The sequence below is a fragment of the Lissotriton helveticus genome, chromosome 7 (genome assembly GCF_964261635.1).
Source record: "Lissotriton helveticus chromosome 7, aLisHel1.1, whole genome shotgun sequence".
In the NCBI taxonomy this organism is placed as follows: domain Eukaryota; kingdom Metazoa; phylum Chordata; class Amphibia; order Caudata; family Salamandridae; genus Lissotriton; species Lissotriton helveticus.
The window spans coordinates 1,659,766,585-1,659,787,630 of NC_136068.1; the positions used below are offsets into that span (position 1 = coordinate 1,659,766,585).

The window sequence follows — 21,046 nt, forward strand, 5'->3', positions numbered from 1 at the left end:
GTTTTCGGATTCCCTGAAGTTGCAATGCTTTGGTTACATTTCCCTTAAAGTGCGTTTGAATCCAGAGGATCCAGACCGTAGTTTGCGCCTTACCACGCCACACGCCAGAGTCTTTCGCAGTGTCTGTTGCAGCCGATCGAATTGGAGACCGCGACGGCGAAGCTTTTCCCCGCGTCGCACTGAATAACCGCCAGAAACCCGGAGCCAACCCGCCTGTGTCTCCCGGACCGAGAATTCATCGCGGAGGCAGGGGTTGACCGTGCAGCCCGGCCCAGCCCGACCCTGGCCCTGGTCCGGCCCGCCTACCCCGGTGGAGATACAGCGTCCAAGGTAGCTGGGAGTCGTGGGAGCGGGGCATTGAGTGCTCTGACCAAGCGTGGCCCCCCCCGCACGTTTCCTCCAGAAGCCGGTTGACGGGTGCAGAATAGCTGTGGTGGAGGTTGGTGAACACAGGTGGAGTCAGGTGACTAAAGCAGAGTTTGCTGCTTTGTTCCCTGCTTGGGAACCTGGGACGGGATCCTGGGGAGCGTACTTTGGCAGTGACAGCGGCAGCAGTAGAAGCGGAAAGCCTACAGCCTACAGACTGACAAATAGAGGAAGCTAAACCCGTAGAATTGTAAGAACTGTTGCTAATCCCCTTGTGACTGCGTTATTTACCTAGAGAGTATTACAATAGCCAGCAGACCTTTTCTTTGTCCCTTTGTCTGCCTTCTTAATTGGGGAAACATGAGGTCTGGCAGAGTGAGGAAAAATCCTTCCACTCCTAAACTTACGCAAAAAAAAACGAAATCAACGAAAAGGAAAAAAAAGGACATACGATGGGAGTAATGGGGACAGAGTCGAGTACTCCATTGACTCTGACCTAGATACTCAGAAAGTCAAATGTGGCAAGCTCGAGGAAAATAGCGATACACCACTGCCAGAAGAGCACTACAGCCCAGCCTCCCCAGCAATTAAGGTATCCTCGGCGCAAAGCCAAGAAACGTAAAAAGTGAGCCTACGCACATCTGAACCCACAACTAGAGAATTAACTCAAGAACCACCGAAAAAATATCTCTAAGTGGAGGCACGGAAGCAAAAGACCGGGATCATCATATCAATTTACCATCTAACAACGAAACTATCGGATGGGATTTCCCGGTCTCAGGCACCTCCAGTTTACACCAGGTTTGCGGCGCGGCTAGCTACACCTCTGCGCATCCGATCCAGGAATTCGCCCAGGAGGAGGAGTCTGATACGAACATCTTCGTACCTCTATACAAATCGCGAGGCCGAATAGATACCTTAAACAGAGGGAACATACTACGACTCTTGCAAGCCATCCCCAAACTAACAAATATTCACAGCTCCGACCTATTGAACGTTGAGTTCTTACCGAATAATGGTCTGCCAACCACTGAAATAGCCAGCAGAATCACCCAAGAAAATAAAAGATTTCAAAACTGGGGATCACATTAAAATCAGTCCCAAAACCACAATACCCAGCTCCATTTCTAACTACAGACAGTCCGCTTCGACCAGTGTCTTCAGTCCTAAGAGGAGCAAAGGGTCGGACACCAACAACCAGTCAGTCCCCCCTAAAGGAATCTTTGTTGACGAATGGAAGGCAAGGGCTCCAACGCACTATCCTTTTAACACACTTAAATTGACACAGGAGGCTACCCACAGCACCACTTCGATCGGGCTCCAATGAAGTCAAAATCTGTATTTGGAACATTAACGGCTTAAATTCGAAAATGAGTGATCACGACTTCTTTAACTACCTCAAAACTTTTGACATCATTCTACTCCAGGAGACCTGGGAAGACAAACCCTTCGACTTACAGGGATACACCTCTAGTTTTACTTCTGCCATTAAACACTCCATTTTTGGACGCCGATCGGGGGGTTAACTCATTCTCTCCTCTATAACAGAAATTGGCAAAATGCATCAACTAAAAACATATATCTCCGCCCCAAGCTGCATTCAAGCTTCAACGGTTATGCTGTTCTTCAATCAGACAGCTCAAAAGGTAATCTTGATAAACATCTACCTTCATCCCAAACACAAATTACAAGCATCCAAAGAAGCAATCAAAGAAGTAACAGGATTAATAGAAGAGGCTGACGCAGACAAAGTCATCTTGGCAGGAGATTTTAATATGCATCTTTTAGGGAATAACCAGGAAGACGACCTAACGCAGGATCTAACTGGTATATGGGATATCCCATCTCAGGGTTGCTCAATGGTAACTAAACCATCAAAGAGTTCAAACTATCTACTCTCGGAACTAGAACATCTGAATTGGAGGGCAGTTAATGGCCGCTTCTTGGAAGATAATCCCCCAGCATCAACATTTAATTCATCTAAAGTATCTTCCCATCTTGACTTCACTTTTACACCACTAACTATGTTTGACAAGATAGCCTCATTTCAAATAGGGAACAGCACACTTAGTGACCATATGCCACAAGAAATTATACTTAATACTACAGTTACAATATTTCAGGAGGCCGAAAAATCTATTGTTACAATAGAAGCAACCAATCTTCATTGAATCAGGCGTAATTCAAAAAACATTGAAACAGTAGCAGTAATAGCAAAAGAAGTGCTTGAGGAAGTACACGACCACTTAGGCCACCCGTTGGAAACTTGGGAAAAATTTACCGTCACTTTTGGCAATACATTTTCAATCAGCATGGGACCAAAACGAAAGATCGCAAACGACCCTCGAAATTTGATAGCAACGACCCCAGTGTCAAAAAAATTGAAAACATCTATAAACCAACTTCTGCGGCAACTCCGGAGGTCACCCGGCAATCAAAATTTGCAGCAGTCGTTACGTGCCTCAAAGGCCATTCTAAAGAGGAGAAGATGGGCTAGGAAAACGACTGCGAACAACAAATTTTGGGCCAAACTGCTCTATGATGCCAAACAAAAAAACAGCGCACAATTTTGGCAAACCGTAAATAAAGTACATCGGCCAAACCATTACGGAATTAACTCCCACATCTCTGAAGAGACTTGGACAGTGTTTCTCTTTAATCATTTTAATAAAAAAGAAGAAACAGTTCTCCAACCTAAATATCTAGAGCCTGTGAACTGCAGTAATGACGTAAAGGAGCCAAAACCCCTCCGCCAATCTCCTACAGAGGATAACAATAGATCAGCACTAATTCAAGAACAAAGAGTACCAACAGAATCACAAGCACTAAATGCTGATTGGAGATTAAAGGAGGGGCTCACTACCAAATCAACTAAACAGATAACAAAACAAATAGCAAGGGGCCGACTGGCTGGAGCCCCGGGTCCCAACGGAATTCCACCTATGCTGTTTAAAAACGACCCGGAATACTGGAGTAACGCAATGGAACCGGTTTTCAATTATGCAGTTAGAAAAACTATAATTCCTGACTCGTGGAGAGGTTCTATTATATGCCCAATTTACAAACAAGGGCCGAGCCGAAAAATTATCGTTTAATAACTTTGATTGATATATCGAGGCCAAATATTTTGCAGGACTCCTCCTAAACGATATAACCACCTGGACTGAAAAGAATCAAATAATACCTTTAACACAAACTGGATTTCGGAAATGGCAAGGACTAATAACAAACATAATGACCCTGACCCTCCTTATGGATGCAGCCAAACAGGGAAAATATCCGCCCTTCCTTTGTTTCATAGACTTTGTTGCAGCATTCGATCACGTAGATCAAACTAAATTCTGGCAAAAACTAGATGGCTGGGGGATTCCGTCAAACCTCCTATTACAACTAAGGAACCTACACACGAAAACATGGGTTAGGATAAAGCTTGGTGATGGTCGACAAATATCAAATAAAATTCCCACCTCAAATGGACTTAAACAAGGGTGTGTTCCAGCCCCCACGCTATTCAATCTATTCCTAGCAGACTTACCAGAAAGACTGAATAGCTGTGCAGCTCATGCACCAAAATTTGGGAACGCTACCTTGTCATACCTGCTTTATGCGGACAACTTAGTACTGATAAGCAGGACTCCAATTGGTCTTCAACACCTACTGAATGTCACCCATACATACTCACAAAAAAACGCTATAAAAATAAACTATAACAAAACAAAAATAATGGCAGTAAATTCCCGCAACAAGAATCATCTGAGCTGGTTCCTTGATGGTCATCGCTAGGAACAAGGAGCAAAATATGAATATCTAGGGGTAATATTGGACCCAAATAACTCATTCAAACCACAAGCGAAAGGGTGCAACAACCCACCTAGCTATAAAGCCCTTAAAGAAGCTTTTACCTGACCTGACACTCGACCCTCTAATACGGGTCCTACAAGCAAAATCCAGCCAACGATTACTTACGGGAGCGAAGTGCTCAAGGGAAAGGATTCATTAACCCTTGATAATATAATATCTAAATCATATCGTGCAATCTTCCAACTCCCCAAAATGGTCTCCCCCGCCCAAATACCATTGGAATTTGGGCTACAAAAACAGTCTTTTCAACGTATGGGAGCATAGGTGAAATGTTGGCATAAAATCAAAGGTGATGAAAAGGGGACCCTGAACGAGCAACTTTGGGTGGAGCTCTCACACCCAGGAAAATCACCAGCAAGTGTTTACCTGGAGGAATCTATTGAAGACCTAGGTTTAAGAGAGCTGTGGGACATCCAGGTAAACCTTTGTCAGAGTGTGACCTGCTCCTTTACGGATGTGATCCTCACTGGGCCACCTCAATGTCGACTCGTGCACCATGTCAATTATTTTGACTTCAGCCATTCTATCGGTCATGCAGTGTCACTTGCATTGTCAGTGTGGGTCACAGAGCCGCAGCTTTGCTGGATTCAGCACATGTGCATGGGTATGTTGTGTCATTGGTGATAGGGAGGGGGTCCCCTTTGTGCACATTGGTGACAGGGCCTACTTGGTGTCTCTATGTGTGCAGCAGTGTGCCAAGGGTATCAGGGACATGTTCCACTAGCATTGTGAGTGTGCACTGTGCTACACATGATTGTGCATGTGTACCATTGTGCCCATCTTTCTGCGACCACCCAGTCCCTGGTGGTTACTCACCCTGCTGCTGTTGTGTCAGGTAATTTCGAGCTGTGTCCAGGCCCCCAACTCATTGCACCATCTCCACACTGATGAATGTTGCCACCATTTCCTCCAGCTCATCCAGCTTCTCCTGGGGTGCTGGGCTCCCACCTCTAGTCACCTTTGCTGCTTTCCTGTTGGCGGCGAGTTTCTGTTTGGTCTGGCTCTTCACCTCATGACACCGCCTATTGATCTCCTCCATTGACCTCCTCGAAGCTCAGACTGCATTAACTTTGCGGACGATGGTCTGCCATATTTCCGTTAGTGTTGCCGATGACACAGTTGAGGTGACGAACAGTTGTTGGTAGTGTTCTATCACCTTTGTGACGATGATCCAGTCTTCCTGCAGACTGAACAGTGTCTTCCTCTTCTCCTTGACCTTTCCCGTACATGGGGTTCTTGGGTAGTCCTCCGTGGGGCTTGTGTGGTTCGGGTTGTCCTCTGCACTCGGTGCGGGTGCATCCATGGTGCTACGCAGTTCGCTTTGTTTTTCGTGTGTTTTTTGTGTTGCTTTTATAGTGCATTTTCCTGCATGATGCGTGGGAATTGCAGGCCTGTCGCTGGTTTTTGTATTGTGATTTGGGGCATTTCATCTTTTTTTGCATTTTTGTTTCACATTTTTTAGGGGTTAGGGTTGCGTTAATTTTTAGGCAGACAATTGCCGTGTTATCCTGCTACGATTGCATGGTGCTCCCGAGTTGGGAATACAATTTTATCAAAAACGTATTTTGTCACAATAGACTACAATGTGAAGAGTTGCATGAAGCTATTTTGGTGATGGTTATCACACATTCTTGAAAACATCCCCCTAAGAGCCCTAAACAAGGAAGCATGGGATACATTAATACAAGCAGCAACACGAAAAAATAGTAGGGATTTCTGGAACATAATTAATGCTCCGTTTCTCATAGATGAGACAGACATCTCTCTAGACCAGCATGTAACAATGGATGCATGGGTGTTCCATTTTATGGGGGTATTTGGGAGGGCCCCTAATGCCATTGTGCTGCCCGATTCCCCCAGTGGGAGCTAAACTATCTTTTACTTTGAATAAAATGAAAATGGCACTGAATAAATGTAGCAAATCAAGGGAAGCAGGGCAGACGGGGTACCAATAGAATTATTTTTAATCAATCAAGAGCTCTGGTCCCCCTTACATACTAATGTTTTTAATGCAGTAACACAATTGAATGCTCCCCTCTCATGGAAAAATTCAGTTATTATTCCGATTTAAAAAAAGGGGAACAAAGCAATAGCGACAAACTATCGATCAAGATTGCTGTTGTACGGCGAACCTAATGGGGCGTCTCCTGTTAAACAGGTTAGAAGTATGGGCTAAGGAAAATAAGATATTAATTTGAACCCAGTATGGCATTAAAAAGTGTATAGGGACTGTGGATCAATGTCTCAACTTTAACTTATTGATCACTACATATACAGCAGCCAAGGCAGGAGACCTTTACATGGCCTCTATGGACCTATCGGCCACCTTTGATCAAGTGGCTCATAAGTAATTGTGGTCAATAATGGAAGGTATGGGCATAGATAAGCCAATAATTAATTTTATTCTGGAAATGGACTCCTCTGCCACGGGCTCTCTCCATTTTGGGAGAAAGGGGGAATGTTCTAGACACTGCTATTACCTGTGGTGTCCGGCAAGTGTGCGTACTCAGTCCCTTTTTATTTTCACTGTGCACGAATTCTGTGGAAGCCATATTGTTCGGGTCCAACAGCGATGTACCCTTTATTATTCTACGGCAGTTCGGCTACTCCTCTATGCAGATGACGGGGTACTGCTGGCTCGGACCGCCAATGCATTGCAGACGCTCATGGATTCATATACAAGATTCATGAAGAACTTAGACCTTAAAGTGAACACATTTAAATTGTTGGTGCTCGTGGCAGGAGCAAGACCAATAAATGTACCTGCCTGGAACATAGAAGGGAGAAAATTTGAGGTTGTAGATTCATTCTGTTTGTGGGTACTATTTTATTTGAAAAATACATGGCAAAACATGGTGGCCAATAGAGGTCTCTTGATGGAAAGAAGTATAGGGCTATTTTTTGTTTTATTAAAAAGTTGGAGTCTAAACCTCTGGAGGCGATACAAAAAAGGTATACGGAGCCAAAACAATATCTGTGGCAACATATGAGGCATCAGTGTGGGGAGTCACTACTGTTTCTACTTTACAGCAAATTGAGAATACATTTTGGAGATGCCTGATGGGTGTCCCCCTGGTTTCCAAGTAGCCATATGAATATTCATTCATGCTGTGTCAATCTAAAGATGAAGTCATAGAACACTATTGTTCCGGGAAACCCGACTTCTGCAAACTGGCCTCGAACTAGGTAAAAGGTTCAGGCCATAAAAGTCGTTCAATCCTTAAAAGGCTTGTTACTGTTTAACGTAGGGGAGATGATGTAGGTGAAAGGGTAGGATGTTACCTGGGCCTATTTTAGGGTACCTCTAGGAAACATAACACCCACTCCTCTTCCGAATAGACAAAAATAATAATATGGATGCAGACCACTAATTTTACTAGGCATCATAATACTATCAATGAGCCATTAAATATTTTCTTTAAAATATAAAAAACGTTTTAAAAACAGTTTTACAAAAGGGGAAACATGTTCACTGAAAAATCACTTCTTAATTTTTTTTCCGTAAGTCACAGTCCTAAATGAGTTTGTTTATACAGGTAGAACCCACACAAGCTTTCTAGAAGGCCCTGCTTTTTCCAACAAAAGTGTCAATTTTAGGAAATGTTCCAAATTTAGTTGGTTTTAAAATTAAATGGAAAATCTGAATTATTTCCCAGCACACGATGATGCTAATTATAGATTAACTGTCCTGGCTGGGAGACGCAACATCATCGCTGCTTGCTGCTGCAGGGGACGGTCCTTGTAACACCTTGCGGAGTACGTCAATGGAGCACAGATGATATTCAGTACTGCCAACAACTGGTGTAGGCAGCCAGTGCTGTTGTCGTTACCTGGGTGCAAGTGGTGGAGCTAAAGCTAACTCCAGTTGTAAAAGGCACCTGCGGATTCTCAAGGATTGCAATTGTTAGTATAGGAATACGCTGGGGAAATTGCCGAGCATGAGACCTCAAGGGTTCCAGCCTGGTATTCAAGTCCGCAGGCGTGTCGGTTGCGAGTGTTAGACAGAGGTCCAATATGCATTCTTAACCACAAAATGGGCATCGAAGAACAGGTAAGATGCAGCACATCCAGACTGGCCTAAACAATAGAAACCAAGAGGCGCTTAGTTCCCTTAGGTGAGGTCTGCCCAGATGCTTATACGTTCACTGTACTGCCGCTCCATGAGTGCTTTTGCCATCTCGTTGGTGATTGTCATATACCTGCTACGCAATGGGCGGCCCAATCAGAATTACAGCTATTGAGAGCAAGATTAGAGGCAGACCTCCAAAAATGCTTCCAAATACAGACTGTATAAAGTTTGGAATAACTCTGAGGATTGTCTGAATGGTGCTAAGAAATCCTGACCCTATGGTCTTAAATAGGTGTACATTTCCACTTGTATCAGACATATTAAAGATACGACTCACCTTTTCTGCGAAATGAATGGGGCAGTTTATACATATAAGTGCCTGTATCTCAGTCAAGGTCCTTGCGATTTGGAGATTAACGGTCTCTAGAGCAGAGGTTAATGGTACAGTTTGCTGTAAAAGCATGGCTTTCAGTCTGCTCAAAGTATCAAATTGTATAAAAGAAACATTCAAGGAAGGCCATAACGGCACCTCCCTGACTGCACTTGTCGGGAGAAACAATACTTGCATACAGCAAGTAATCCTGGAGTTCACAGTGACCAGATAGTCAATGCCAGGAAGCCTACCACAGCAACCTTGATATTTCAGCATCAAGTAACTCCCATTTGAGAGCAGCTTGAACACTGGTTTAATCTCTGCAGCTGGAGCCCCTTTCATGTGGCAGGACAAGTTTGCTACTGACCCATTACAAACCCTGAGCAAAAATATGTCCTGGCACATGAGAGAACCGCTCAAAGCGTTCTTGCAGTTTGTACCACTTACAAACACTGCTCGATCCCCACTCCGACATCGAAATCTAGAAGGGAAATCCCTGGAATCCTTAATGTAATCTTTACCCAATTTTTTATATTTGCCCACCTGCCTCTGTTTAAGGCAATGTTAAAACTGAAAAGTAGTGACCAGTAGAGTTCAGATCAAATCAAATCAAAACAAGCTTTATTCTGAATATAACAATATATCCATAAAAGAGTTCTACAAAAAGGAAAAGAAAAAGAAAAAGAGCAGCAATAGATTCATCACAGGATTTCAATAATCATACAATTAAAAATCTCATAACTAGATTTCTCATAAAAACAATTCATTCTAATTGGGTCAATTTAAAGACACGTTCTCCACATGTTTAAAAATTACAGTGTGCTAATCAAACTTGGATGTCATCACAAGGACAATAACATTATATGCATACAAGTACTCAATTTCATAATTTAAAATTTCTAGTTGTAAAAGTTATTTTCTTTGCTTAATGGCCAACTGAATAAGAACAAAAACCGCGTTACATATCGAGCCATTTTCTAAATTACAAATCTAATAAAAAGCGCTCTTATAAGAATACAGTCTGTTAGCGATAAAAAAAGGGCGTAAAATTAATTTCCTAATATCCCTATATAAGTTACAAAAAATAAAAAGTGCAGAGTGCTTTGGGGGATGTGCCATCACACGTGCACTTAGGTCATTTTGCGCTCCACTTACCCATCTTAGGGAATGCTATCTGATAGTGGAGCGTACTCAACCTTAATCTTGTTAGATAAAATCTATGTTGAGTGTACCTAATAAATATAAGATATGGTTGGGTTCCCCCGGGAGAATTGCCCTTCAAAATAGGATTTGACACATGGTTTTAAACTCATTGCAGCTTCTCTAGTTTTTTCCCTAGATTTATAGAAATCTCCTTTTTAAATCCCCCCTTACTGTAAGTCTGGATACTCACAGGGTCTCTAAAATCGACATCCACATTACACTCAATTGAAAGGCCTCGTATATTTTGAAACCATGGTATTTTCCTTGAGTGGACAATATCATGATGTCCTAGTAAAATGCGTTTCATCCTTAGTCCAAATTTGATACCAAAACATAATGGCAGCCATACTGATCAAGTCACCAAGGGCCATATGTAGGTAAAACGTGTTTTGCGATTCTCAAATTGCGATTTTTAGGGAATCGCAATTAGAGAATCACAAAACGCAATGTAGGTAGGATTAGCAAAATATTTTGCGAATCCCACTCATTCCTTATTTGCGAATCGCAAAATGAGATTAGCAAATAAGGAATACATTCCCATTCATTTCTATGGGCTAGAAGGTCCATAGGAATGAATGGGAAGACATTCTCAATTTGCGATTCTCAATTAGAGAATCGGAAATTGTGAATGCAATTTCAAGGTTGCAGGGGTGTCAATAAGACACCCTTTTGCACGACTGAAATAAACATTTATGCACATGTGGCACACATAAATGCGCAAAGGACATGTATGTGCGCCACATGGCACTTGGAAAAATGCAAAAAAGGGAATTTTTCAAAGAAATTGCAAATTACCACCAACCTGATGTTGGTGGTAATTTGCGGTTCCTTAAGCCAAAATCGCACGACTTGGGTGCTTCCTACATTGCTAAATAAGGAATCGCAAATTTTGAGATTCCTTATTTTGCATGTGGGGTTTTGTGTGCTCCATAGCACACTGGCCAAATTGCAATTGCAAATGATGAAATTCTGCGAATTTCAGCATTTGCAATCGCAATTTGGCTTCCTACATATGGCCCCAAGGTATGGTGCATCTGTCTCCTTGTGGATGATAAAGGTAGCCGTGTAGTTAGGAACCGATAAGACCCTTCGTAAGAATTTATTTTCCAACGTTTGTAATAGGGACTTATCTGCCTCACCCCAAAGTGCACAGCCATAACCTACCCCTGTTGTACATTTGCTCCCATAAAATGTTAAGGTTTCTCGTACTGGCTTGTTACCCACTTTTTGTGAAAATCTAAAAAGTGCCTCACTTATATTCAAAAATTTCAGTTTACAAGAATTTATATGTGCACTCCGTGTACCTTTGCAATTAAAGAGCAACCCCAGATAGGAAAAGGTAGCTGTCCTTGCAATAGGCACTCCCTCAACGTGGTGAGTTCTACTCTTAATTTAACTTTTTCCCCACATTATGACCAAGGTCCTTGTCAAATGTATCGATAGATCTTTATCATTCATAAAATTTGTGAAACTGTCTATCAGGAGCTGAATGCCATTTGCAGTCCTGGAAATCAGGACTGCATCGTCCGCGTATAATAAAACAGGGGTTACTCTCTTGCCAACCATAGGGGCGTCAGCTTTTAAACTCAGTAGTAAAACATCAATGTAATTGATGTATAATGAAAATAAAAGAGGGGCTATAACGAAACCTTGTCTGATCCCTTGCGTTATTCTAGTGTGCGTTGTGCATTCCCCGTTTTGGCCACATCTTATCTTAGATATTAAATAAGCATATATCTGAGATAAAAGGCTAAGAATGTCATGTGGTGCGCCCATCCTTTCCAGCGTTTGCCATAACTTGGTGTGGTTTACTAGATCAAACGCGCTGGAAAGGTCGATGAAGCAAAGATGGAGTGAACCTTTTTTTCCTAGTGTATATTTCCTTATACGCAATTCGAGGTTAACGCACTGCTCCACCATTCCAGTAGAGTTATGTTGCCATGGATAAGCCATTCAGTAGACGGAGCTTCCGCTACTGTAAATGGAAGACGGTCCAGTTTTTCAATACGCAGCATTATATATTTAGCTCCCCTTCGTGCCATTTCAATCTGTTAATCTGTTAGATTATATTCAGAAAGCAGAGACGTACTGATTATAATACGGCAAGGCACAAAGCAAGCATGCAATCATTGCAACGTCCAGCTCAATAACATGATAGAAAGTAAGTTAATACGGTCTATTTCTTGTATTCTTTCTGCGGCCTCTTATTGGGATATTTTCCAGATTTCATCATAGGCAGCATATATGCCAGCATATATGAAATGTTTCTGACATGTCTTTCTGGGACCAAATAAAAATTCCCTAAGATCCATGTTTTGTAAGAGTAAAGATGAGTGGTTTCCAAGTAGCCTTATGAATATTCATTCATGCTGTGTCAATCTAAAGATGAAGTCATAGAACACTATTGTTCAGGGAAACCCTCCTTCGGCACCTAAGCCTAGATCTAGATAAAAGGTCCAGTCCAGTCCATAAATGGCGTTCAATCCTTAAAATGCTTGTTACTGTTTAATGTAGGGGAGATGAGGTAGGGGAAAGAGTATGATGTTACCTGGGCCCATATTAGTGTACCTATATGAAACATAACACTATCAACACCATATCTATTTCATAACTGACTTCAATGACCACATGTAACTTATACGGGAATAGCCAGGAGAGGAGAACAAGTACTGTGAGCTGTACAGCAAGTATACAAAGCAGAAAAGAAGGCAGAGCCTCTGTGTCTTATGTTACAGCTATGCTTGGACCACACTTAGGTCTCTTTACCTGGAGTGAGGATGAGAATTGTATTTCCCTTTAGAATACAGAAGTTAAGTGAAAGAGGTAGATATTTCTCATACTTAGTGACCAAAAAGGAAATTATCTTTCCATCCATCACTGGATTGTAGCCAACTATATCAACTTCTTTGTGCTCCTCAAACGTTTTCTCTTTTCACAATAGTCCTTTTTCCTGAATCCCTTTGATCACTTTTGAATTCCTAGTGCCAGGTTCCCTGCAAGGGTATCCTGTGCCACACAACTTTTATTTTTAAAGGTGTAATAAAGTTCCTTGACTTTCCTATTATCTTCTATAACACTTCTGTAAATGTTTCAGAGAGAACTGATTGCAAAGAACCCTTAAAGGACACAAGTTCAAATCCTGGCATATTCATGCAGCCACTGATCCTTCTGAAATCAATAATAATAATAAGGGAGTTTTATAAAGCGCGCGGTTACGCTCAACTAGCGTGTCCCTGCGCTAGGACAGAAAAAACTCATGCAGGCAGGCCAATAGTATGGACATATCTTCAATTTGGTAACAAAAGCATGCTTCAAGGTCACAGTCTCTGGCAGAGGGCTCTGCAGGCAAATAGTAAGGTATTGATATTGCCCATGCATCTTATCTTTGATATGTCTCCTAAAGCCTCATTCATTTTCACTCTTGAGTACATATGAAATCAATTCTATGGGACTCCATGCTCCAACTATCCATCCAGAGCCTGACATTCGATTCCATCCTCAACTCAATTAATTTGTTCACTTTATATTCTGAATGTTCCATCATTGTACATTGTTTCAATTTACCATTTTTGTTTTCTATACTATTAGGTGTAATGCATTAGTATTCGTGCTCACTCAGCCCTAACCATATGGCCATGCCTAAACTGGGGTGGCAGAGTGGGCTAAAGAACGGAGATGGATTAAACCCAGATCTGTTGACTGGGTGTGAGTGCTTGATTGGTTCACATGCTCTGTCCATCACCAGCCCCTTTTATACCGCTTTGTTCGCCATAAGTTGGCAGGGTATGCTCAGACGTGAGTCCCATGCTCACTTTGCCACTGGATTCAAGCAAGCCTGGCTGAAGACGGCTGAAATGCCAGAAACCGGTCCAAGGAAGCGTGTTTCCGGTCCAGGGAAGGCATGGCTTGGCAGTTCGGGCTGGACTGTTCCCATGAAGCACAGGATCAGACTGATTTGCATATGGCCATGTCTGAACTGGGGTGGCAGAGTGGGCTAAAGAACGGTGATGGATTAAACCCAGATCTGTTGACTGGGTGTGAGTGTTTGATTGGTTCAGATGCTCCGTCCATCACCACCTCCTTTTGTACTGCTTTGTTCATCATAAGTTGGCAGGGCATGCTCCGACGTGAGTCCCTTACTCACTTTGCCACTGGATTCAGCAAGCCTGGCTGAAGACGGCTGAAATGCTAGAAACCTTTCTTAGGAAGCTTGTTGCTGGTCCAGGGAAGGCATGGCTTGGCAGTTCGGGCTGGACTGTCCCCATGAGGCACATATGGCCATGTCTGAACTGGTGTGGCAAAGTGGGCTAAAGAACGGTGATAGATTAAACTCAAATCTGTTGACTGGGTGTGAGTGTTTGATTGGTTCAGATGCTCCGTACATCACCACCCCCTTTTGTACCGCTAACTGATGTCCATGCATTTATCGTCTTTCTATTGCTTCCTATGATTAATGCGCACTGGTTATCCACAAGTGGAGGCTTTTCATTTGTAACCATTCCTGATACATTTTTTTTATGAACAAACAACAACAAAAATGTATCCTTTGATATTAGTGCGAGCAAAGAACATCCGATCCTCACCTTCAAATAGCGGACTCTCTCTTCATTTTCATGTAGACTCTTAGCCAAATCTTCACTTTTACTTGTTAATGGCTCGAGATTCCTCTGAAATGCTTCCTGTAAATGGTCAGATATTGATAAGCAGAATTAATGGTCTCTGATAAATCTTGTAATGTTACTGAATTTTCTTAATTATTAGATAGAATGGGGTAAGTTCATGACAAAGACATGTCATACACTAATGAGAGGTGAAACAGAAGTGAGGAACAATATGTACATTAACCAACAGTGAGCATGAGTTTAGTTAATTTGCACTAAAAATTTGCAGAAACAGATTGTATGATATTGAGGATCTATGAGATGCCATGTCTTGTCATACAATTTAAACACTATCTAAATCACCTGCAGTATAAATCGCAAAAAAAACGCGTTTGGACTTTAGAAAGGACAAGCTGTAGAGTCGCATTCTAGTGATCACGCTACGTCATCACGTAGCGTGAGCAGCGGCCATCTTAGATGGTGCGAGAGACTCGAGTCGAGTGCCGGAGCCCGGGCAGTGAGGCGGCTAGCTCGGCGCTCTCTGTGGCAATTGAGAGTTATTAATAAATAGCGTCACCAGCACCCTATACGTGTCCTGTTATCATTACAGTGGCGACGAGGCTGGGACCTGCAACAAGGAGAAAACCAGGAATAAAGCATAAGAGCAACATAGGAAGGACCAACACTGAGAGGCAAGACAGGCCCCACGTTAGAGGGAGCAGGAGACCACAGAGAGCATGGCAGAAGCGACGGGGGACGCACCAGAGCAGGGTGCAGACCGGCATGACCAGGTACGAGGGCAACTACCCCTAGGCACAGAGGGAGGAACAGCCCCTAGTACCACCACGCAGGGCAAAGAAAGGGACGCAGGACAGCAGGAAGAGAGGCACCCATAGCCTCCCAGCCAACAAGGAGCACACTGGCCGGGGAAGCACCATAAGGGAGAGCCTCAAACTGGACAGGGGCCCTGGCGGAGTCAAGGAGAAGTGGAGCAGGAGGCGCAGAGAGTCCCCAATTCCAACCAGAGAAGGGGGAGGAGACAAGTGCGACAGGCAGTCCCAAGAGCCAGGAAACAGTGCAGAAAAAGCACAAAGAAATGAGCGCGCAAGCGTCTTTGATGACGACTCTAATCCCATTCTTACCAAAACCGGGAGAGCCCCTGTTGAAATGGGAAGACTGGAGGGAGTATATTCTCAACTACATAGAGGCCCTGGAAGACGAGAACGAGATCGGTACAATTTCCAGCAGCGGAAGCAAGAAATAGGAGTCAATTGATGAGTACGTGGCGGCATTGAAGAAGTTGGCGACGACGTGCAAATTTGGGGCGCTACAAGACAGGTTCATTAAGGACCAGATAGTGATGCACACCACTAACAAGACAGTGCAAGACAAGCTGTGGGCGAGCGGAGATGCCACACTAAAGGAAGTGATAGCGATAGTAAAAAAGGCTGAGCTAACGAAGAGATGTGCGGATGCAGCCAAGAGGGAACCAGTTGTGAGGCCCATGGTGAACAAGGTCGACGATGAAGAACCCACGGGGGGTGGGCCGCAACGCGGTGAAGTACATGGACCAAGATCCGGAAGAGAGAAGACAAGAGGAAGAAGACACCAGACACTGATTGAAGTCAGTAAAATAAGTGTACTTTTTCAAAAGTGTATCTGAACTGCCTTTTATAGGAGCTGGGCAATGCTCCCATTGTGTAAAATTAACCGCATTTCTTCTGGAAGATGTTTTATGTAAGAAGTGATTGCCAAAATGTTGGAAGCAAAACAAATCACCATAATTAGCGGATTCCAAATATAAATCCTCAGCATCAAAGGCAGCATAGTATTTCAAATCAGAAAACAAACTCTCTACTGCCTGAACATCCCAATCATCAGAACGTATGTTTTGTTTCACTATATCCCCCATGTTAACTCTATGGACATTAGGGACATTAACAACTTCAGTAGGTCCATGAATTTGAAATCTAACTGCATCCCACACTATACCATCAAGGACTGGCCAGGCAGTGATGTTAACAAATGTCAAGTCTCTTTTCAATCTGTGTGCAGAATGTGACGAGGAAAGTGGGGCCAAAGTTCCATTGAGATGTCGAATGCATGTTCTTTCCTCGACATAGTGTCCATTGATGAGTCGAAAAAAATAAAACACAAAACCAATTGACATAAAAAGGTAAATTAAAAAAAGTATCAGCCAAATATATGTCCAAGGGGGAATTAAAAAATGTTTTTTAAATAACGTGGCATAAACTGCAAACTGTGAGGGTTTCTTCGAGGCAACGGAAACAGTGTCAAATGAAAACCTTGATTCAGTGGCCAAACGGGTTTGCAGGTCAGGCATAGACAAGTCAGTGGGGTAAGTGTAATCGATATCATGATGGTCTGTACCAGGAAAAGTACTTAATAAAGGACTGGAAAGTGCAGGTAATTCGATGGCTACTTCAGGTTCAGGATTAGATGTAGTGGCCAAAACTGAATTTCTCACAATGGAAGGACAGGATACCACTTGTGTCATACTAAGAAGAATCGGCCACTCTGTGTACCTTGACATTGTCAATGGAGATAAACCTGTTTTCCTTACGACCTGGAAGAGGGGGTAAAATGACTGTTCTTGTGCCCTTCACGCCAAGGACTGGAACCGGAGCTCGATAGGAAGGTCCAAATTCTTTCTTGTTATCGATCTTCTATCGAACCAGTTCTCCAACTTGGGGTAGCCAGCCAACTACCGGGATCTGCAACGCAACATCCGATGTGGGGGGCAAATGTTCCTTTGCAAGACTGTCTCTGGTCTTTTGTAGATCCTGTAAAACATTGCAATGTTCATCTGCGTCAAAGGTTGTGGCGCGAACCACACAGTCTAGACCATCAAGGTCAGGCACGTACATCTTGATGCCAAAGAGCATTTCGTATGGGGTCCGCCCACCCAGAGACCTTCTAGGGAGATTAAGAGCACGCTGCACGCCATTGAGGTGGGCCTGCCAGTGCCTATAACTCGAGCTGTCAAAGATTGCTTTAAGTCACGGTTCATTCGCTCTACTACACTATTACCCTCAGGTCTGTAGGGAGACGAAAACTTGACTTGGACCCCCATCGAAGTCATGGCATCCTTGTACGCCTTAGAGGTGAAAGCCGGACCCTGATCCGAATGGAAGGTACCACAGGCAAAAATTCCCACAAAGACACGCAAATCTCTAATGACAGTCCGTGAATCAGCGCAGCGATGGGGCCAAACCCATACAAAGCGTGTGCATGAATCAACTGCTACTAAGATGTACTTATACGCAGTATCAGAGGAAAAAGGACCGCAGTGCTCTAAATAAACACAACCTAATGGTTTATTTGATATGTACAACTGTGTCTGTGGCGGACGCTTAGCAGGCGAAGGCTTAATCTGCTGGCAAATGTCACATCGAAGGACATAGTCGCGCGTCTGTTTGTACAGTCCCCGCCACCAGAAACGCTGTTGTAATTGAGTTACAGTGGCCGAGACACTCGCATGCGCAGACGCCACTGTAATCAAGCCAGACCTGCGATCCGAGTTGGGAATTAAACGTTCGCGAACATCAGATATTTTCACAAAAGGAACCTTATCGGGACTTAAGTGGTATGTGTACTTCGAAGGGAACCCCGCACGATCTTCACCTCCCTTCTCAGTGGCAGCTACTTCCGTCAAGATGTCATTATCAATCTTACTTTTGGACCGTGTAACTGCTGCAACTAAATACTTAGACACTGCTGACTTCGCCGCTTCATCAGCAAGCGAATTACCGACAGCGTGGACTCCCACACGCTGATGGCCGAGAGTATGAATCACAAAAACAAGCGGCAGTTGAGCCTTAAGCTCAGCCACTCGAACCCAGATCATCTTGTGTTTTATTGTGCTACCCTTGGAATCACGAAACTCATTCTGAATCCAAAAGAACAAGTTTTCATTGTAAGACTGTACACAGTAGTAAGAATCACTCACAATAAGAGTTGTCACACTCGGATCTGCATACTCCAACGCTAGTAAAAGAGCACGAAGCTCTGCTAATTGTGCAGTGCAGTGCAGTCCCCTAGAGTCAGTGTATGCACTACTCGGGACTTGAACTCATCGTTCACCATGGCACCGACCACAATGGTGCATGCGGAGACGTAGGCGTGTTTAGAGCCATGCGCAACCTGCGCCGAACCATCAGTGTAAATGATGCAATGGAAGTCCTCCAACGGTCGCTTTGCCAGAGGAGCAGGATGAACGAATTCATACTGCAAGTACTCCTGCGACCGTAATGAGGTGTCAAAAATAAACGTGACATCCGTGGACGTCAAGGAAGCAGCCCATTGAATCCACCGAGGGTGCAAAGCTTTCGAATTTCGTACACTGGCTTTCGTAACTGCCTCTAAATGAGGGCAGGGTGTAACAACCAACATGCGTTTTCCCTGTGACAGTGCACGTTCCTTAAGAATCGCCATCTGTACAGCTGTTAAAACCTTTTCCACAGTGGAAAACCGCATTTCAGCCTAAGTGTACAAGTGTGACTTGTAAGCAATAGGTACCGTGTCTCCTTCATTAAAAGTCAGGTACGTGAAACCCACTGTTCCAGGAATAATTCTTATCACCAGGTTAGTGTGGTTATCACGAGTCAGTAAGAATTTAGAAGCAAGCAGATCAGCCTGCAAAGATTGCAAGATGCCTGAGTGCTCAGGCAGCCAGCATGATTTGGAAAAAGTTGGTTGTATCAAAGCATACAAAGGCTTGATACTCTGGGCATATTCTGGAATGTATGTTCTCCCGAAATTCAAAAAACCCAGTAAAGACTGTAATTTTTTCAGTGTTGTCAGAGTGCGCAACTGTGCGCATTTCTCCAGGAAGTGAGGAGCTAAACCTCTACCTTCATTGTTGAGCTCATAGCCCAGGAACAACACTGTGTACTCTGCAATGTGCGATTTCGCAAAGTTAAATTTGTAACCCATGTCTGCAAAGTTACAAATTATGCTGTTGACGCGACACAGATGCCCCCAAATTTCGTCGTCAGTGAGATAAATGTCAACCACATACGAACAAGCATCCGGGTCGATACTCTCCAAAAGAGAGACAATGCGTGCAGTGAAAATTCCAGGACTATTCTTATAGCCCATTGGGAGACGCCGAAAGTGTTTTTGGACCCCGGCCGAAGTAAAACTGGTCCATTGGGAACTAAGACTGTCCAATTTATGGGCATAAAAACCGTTGGAAATGTCAAGCGTCCTTTTAAAACGCTTACGCACAAGACTATCCACTAGCGCAGAGCCGTGAGTATTCTGTACTGCACAGTTACGGCAATGCGAGTTTAAATGCCTGTAATCCAAAACCAAATGATACGTTCCGTCCGGCTTGGTCACAGTAAAAAGGGGGTTATTCATCGGAGACACGCACGTTTCAATTACACCCTGATATTCCAATTGTTCAAGGATAGCTGCGACGGAAGCCTTGGCTTCTCGCCGGATGGGATATTTTTTTTATATTTCAATCTTTATTTCGGCCGATTTGACCATCAAAGATATACAATAAAAACACATTTCAAACGTTATAAAATCATCAAGAATGAACAACAAATACATATAGTACAATGTAAGATCGTTCCATTCTAAGTATTGAATACTACTAGAGTGAGAACAAATAAAAGACCGTACATTTAAAATTTCTTAGACTTAAAATTAGGTGGGAGCCTGCGACTTTAGAATACGGGTGCGAGTATGCCAGACATTGGTAAGGAATTTAGCTAGTGCAAACACAATTGGACTTGAAACATCAGTTTTTAAAATTCTATACATCGGGAGGTACTCCCTACAGCCAAGGTTTCTAATAAGTGGGAGGAGCCAGTATTTCCTAGCTGCCTTGTAAGTTGGACAAAACAAGACCACATGTAAATCACTTTCCTCATCACAAGTACATGCCGGGCATTGCTTGGTAGAGGGTGGTGTTGACCAGGAGCTAGTATAGGATCGCAGAGGCAGTGTGCCATATCTCCATTGGAGAAATAGCTTCCTGGCCAACACGGGGGACATGGCGTCCAGGACCCTCTCCAGCCTGTATGAGTCCTTGCCTTGTACAAATACTGGGATATTGAGGTTGAGGCTGCGGCTGAGACTGCACAGGAATTTCGTGGCTTGGGGACAATTTATCCCAACCACATTGGTTGCGGTACAGAGCCGGTGCGAGAGCCAGAGCCCACTCTTCTGCAAAATGCTGCGCATGCTCTTTCCAGACAGTGTTCGCGAAACTGGGGAGGATTACCTCCTCCCCTCGCGGCGCTGCGAGGACAAAAGGTGGGGGCCAGTCAGCCTCCGAAAGCAATATGTCATACCTAGACGAAAGATTTTCCCAAAATACCCCTTTTATAGTACGTTGTATGTCTCCTTCGATTAACAGGACAATTTCAAAAAGTCTATCAGGGGGAGCAACTCTCGTGTCCTCTGTTTCTATCACAACATAAACATCAGTCGCTGTCACCTTCAGTAGTGGACTCAGGGCCTCTCTCACTATGGTAATCTCCACCGCGCTGTCCTGCAAGGTCAGAGCCCACGTCAGATTCCGAAGCCGCGTTCTCA

The 21,046-nt window shown here is 43.6% G+C and overlaps 1 protein-coding gene across 6 annotated transcripts in view; it reads right to left on the bottom strand.

Moving 5' to 3' along the window:
- LOC144770647 (E3 ubiquitin-protein ligase TRIM39-like) overlaps window positions 1-21,046 on the bottom strand; it is a 299,133-nt gene that overhangs the window by 225,622 nt on the left and 52,465 nt on the right. For 5 of the 6 annotated variants that reach the window (XM_078655353.1, XM_078655350.1, XM_078655354.1 and 2 more), the window contains exon 2: window positions 14,456-14,551. The exons of the other annotated variant lie outside the window; for it this stretch is intronic. In XM_078655353.1, coding sequence (XP_078511479.1) covers window positions 14,456-14,551 — 96 coding nt within the window. The remainder of the gene's footprint in view (window positions 1-14,455; window positions 14,552-21,046) is intronic. 6 annotated transcript variants of the gene reach the window in all.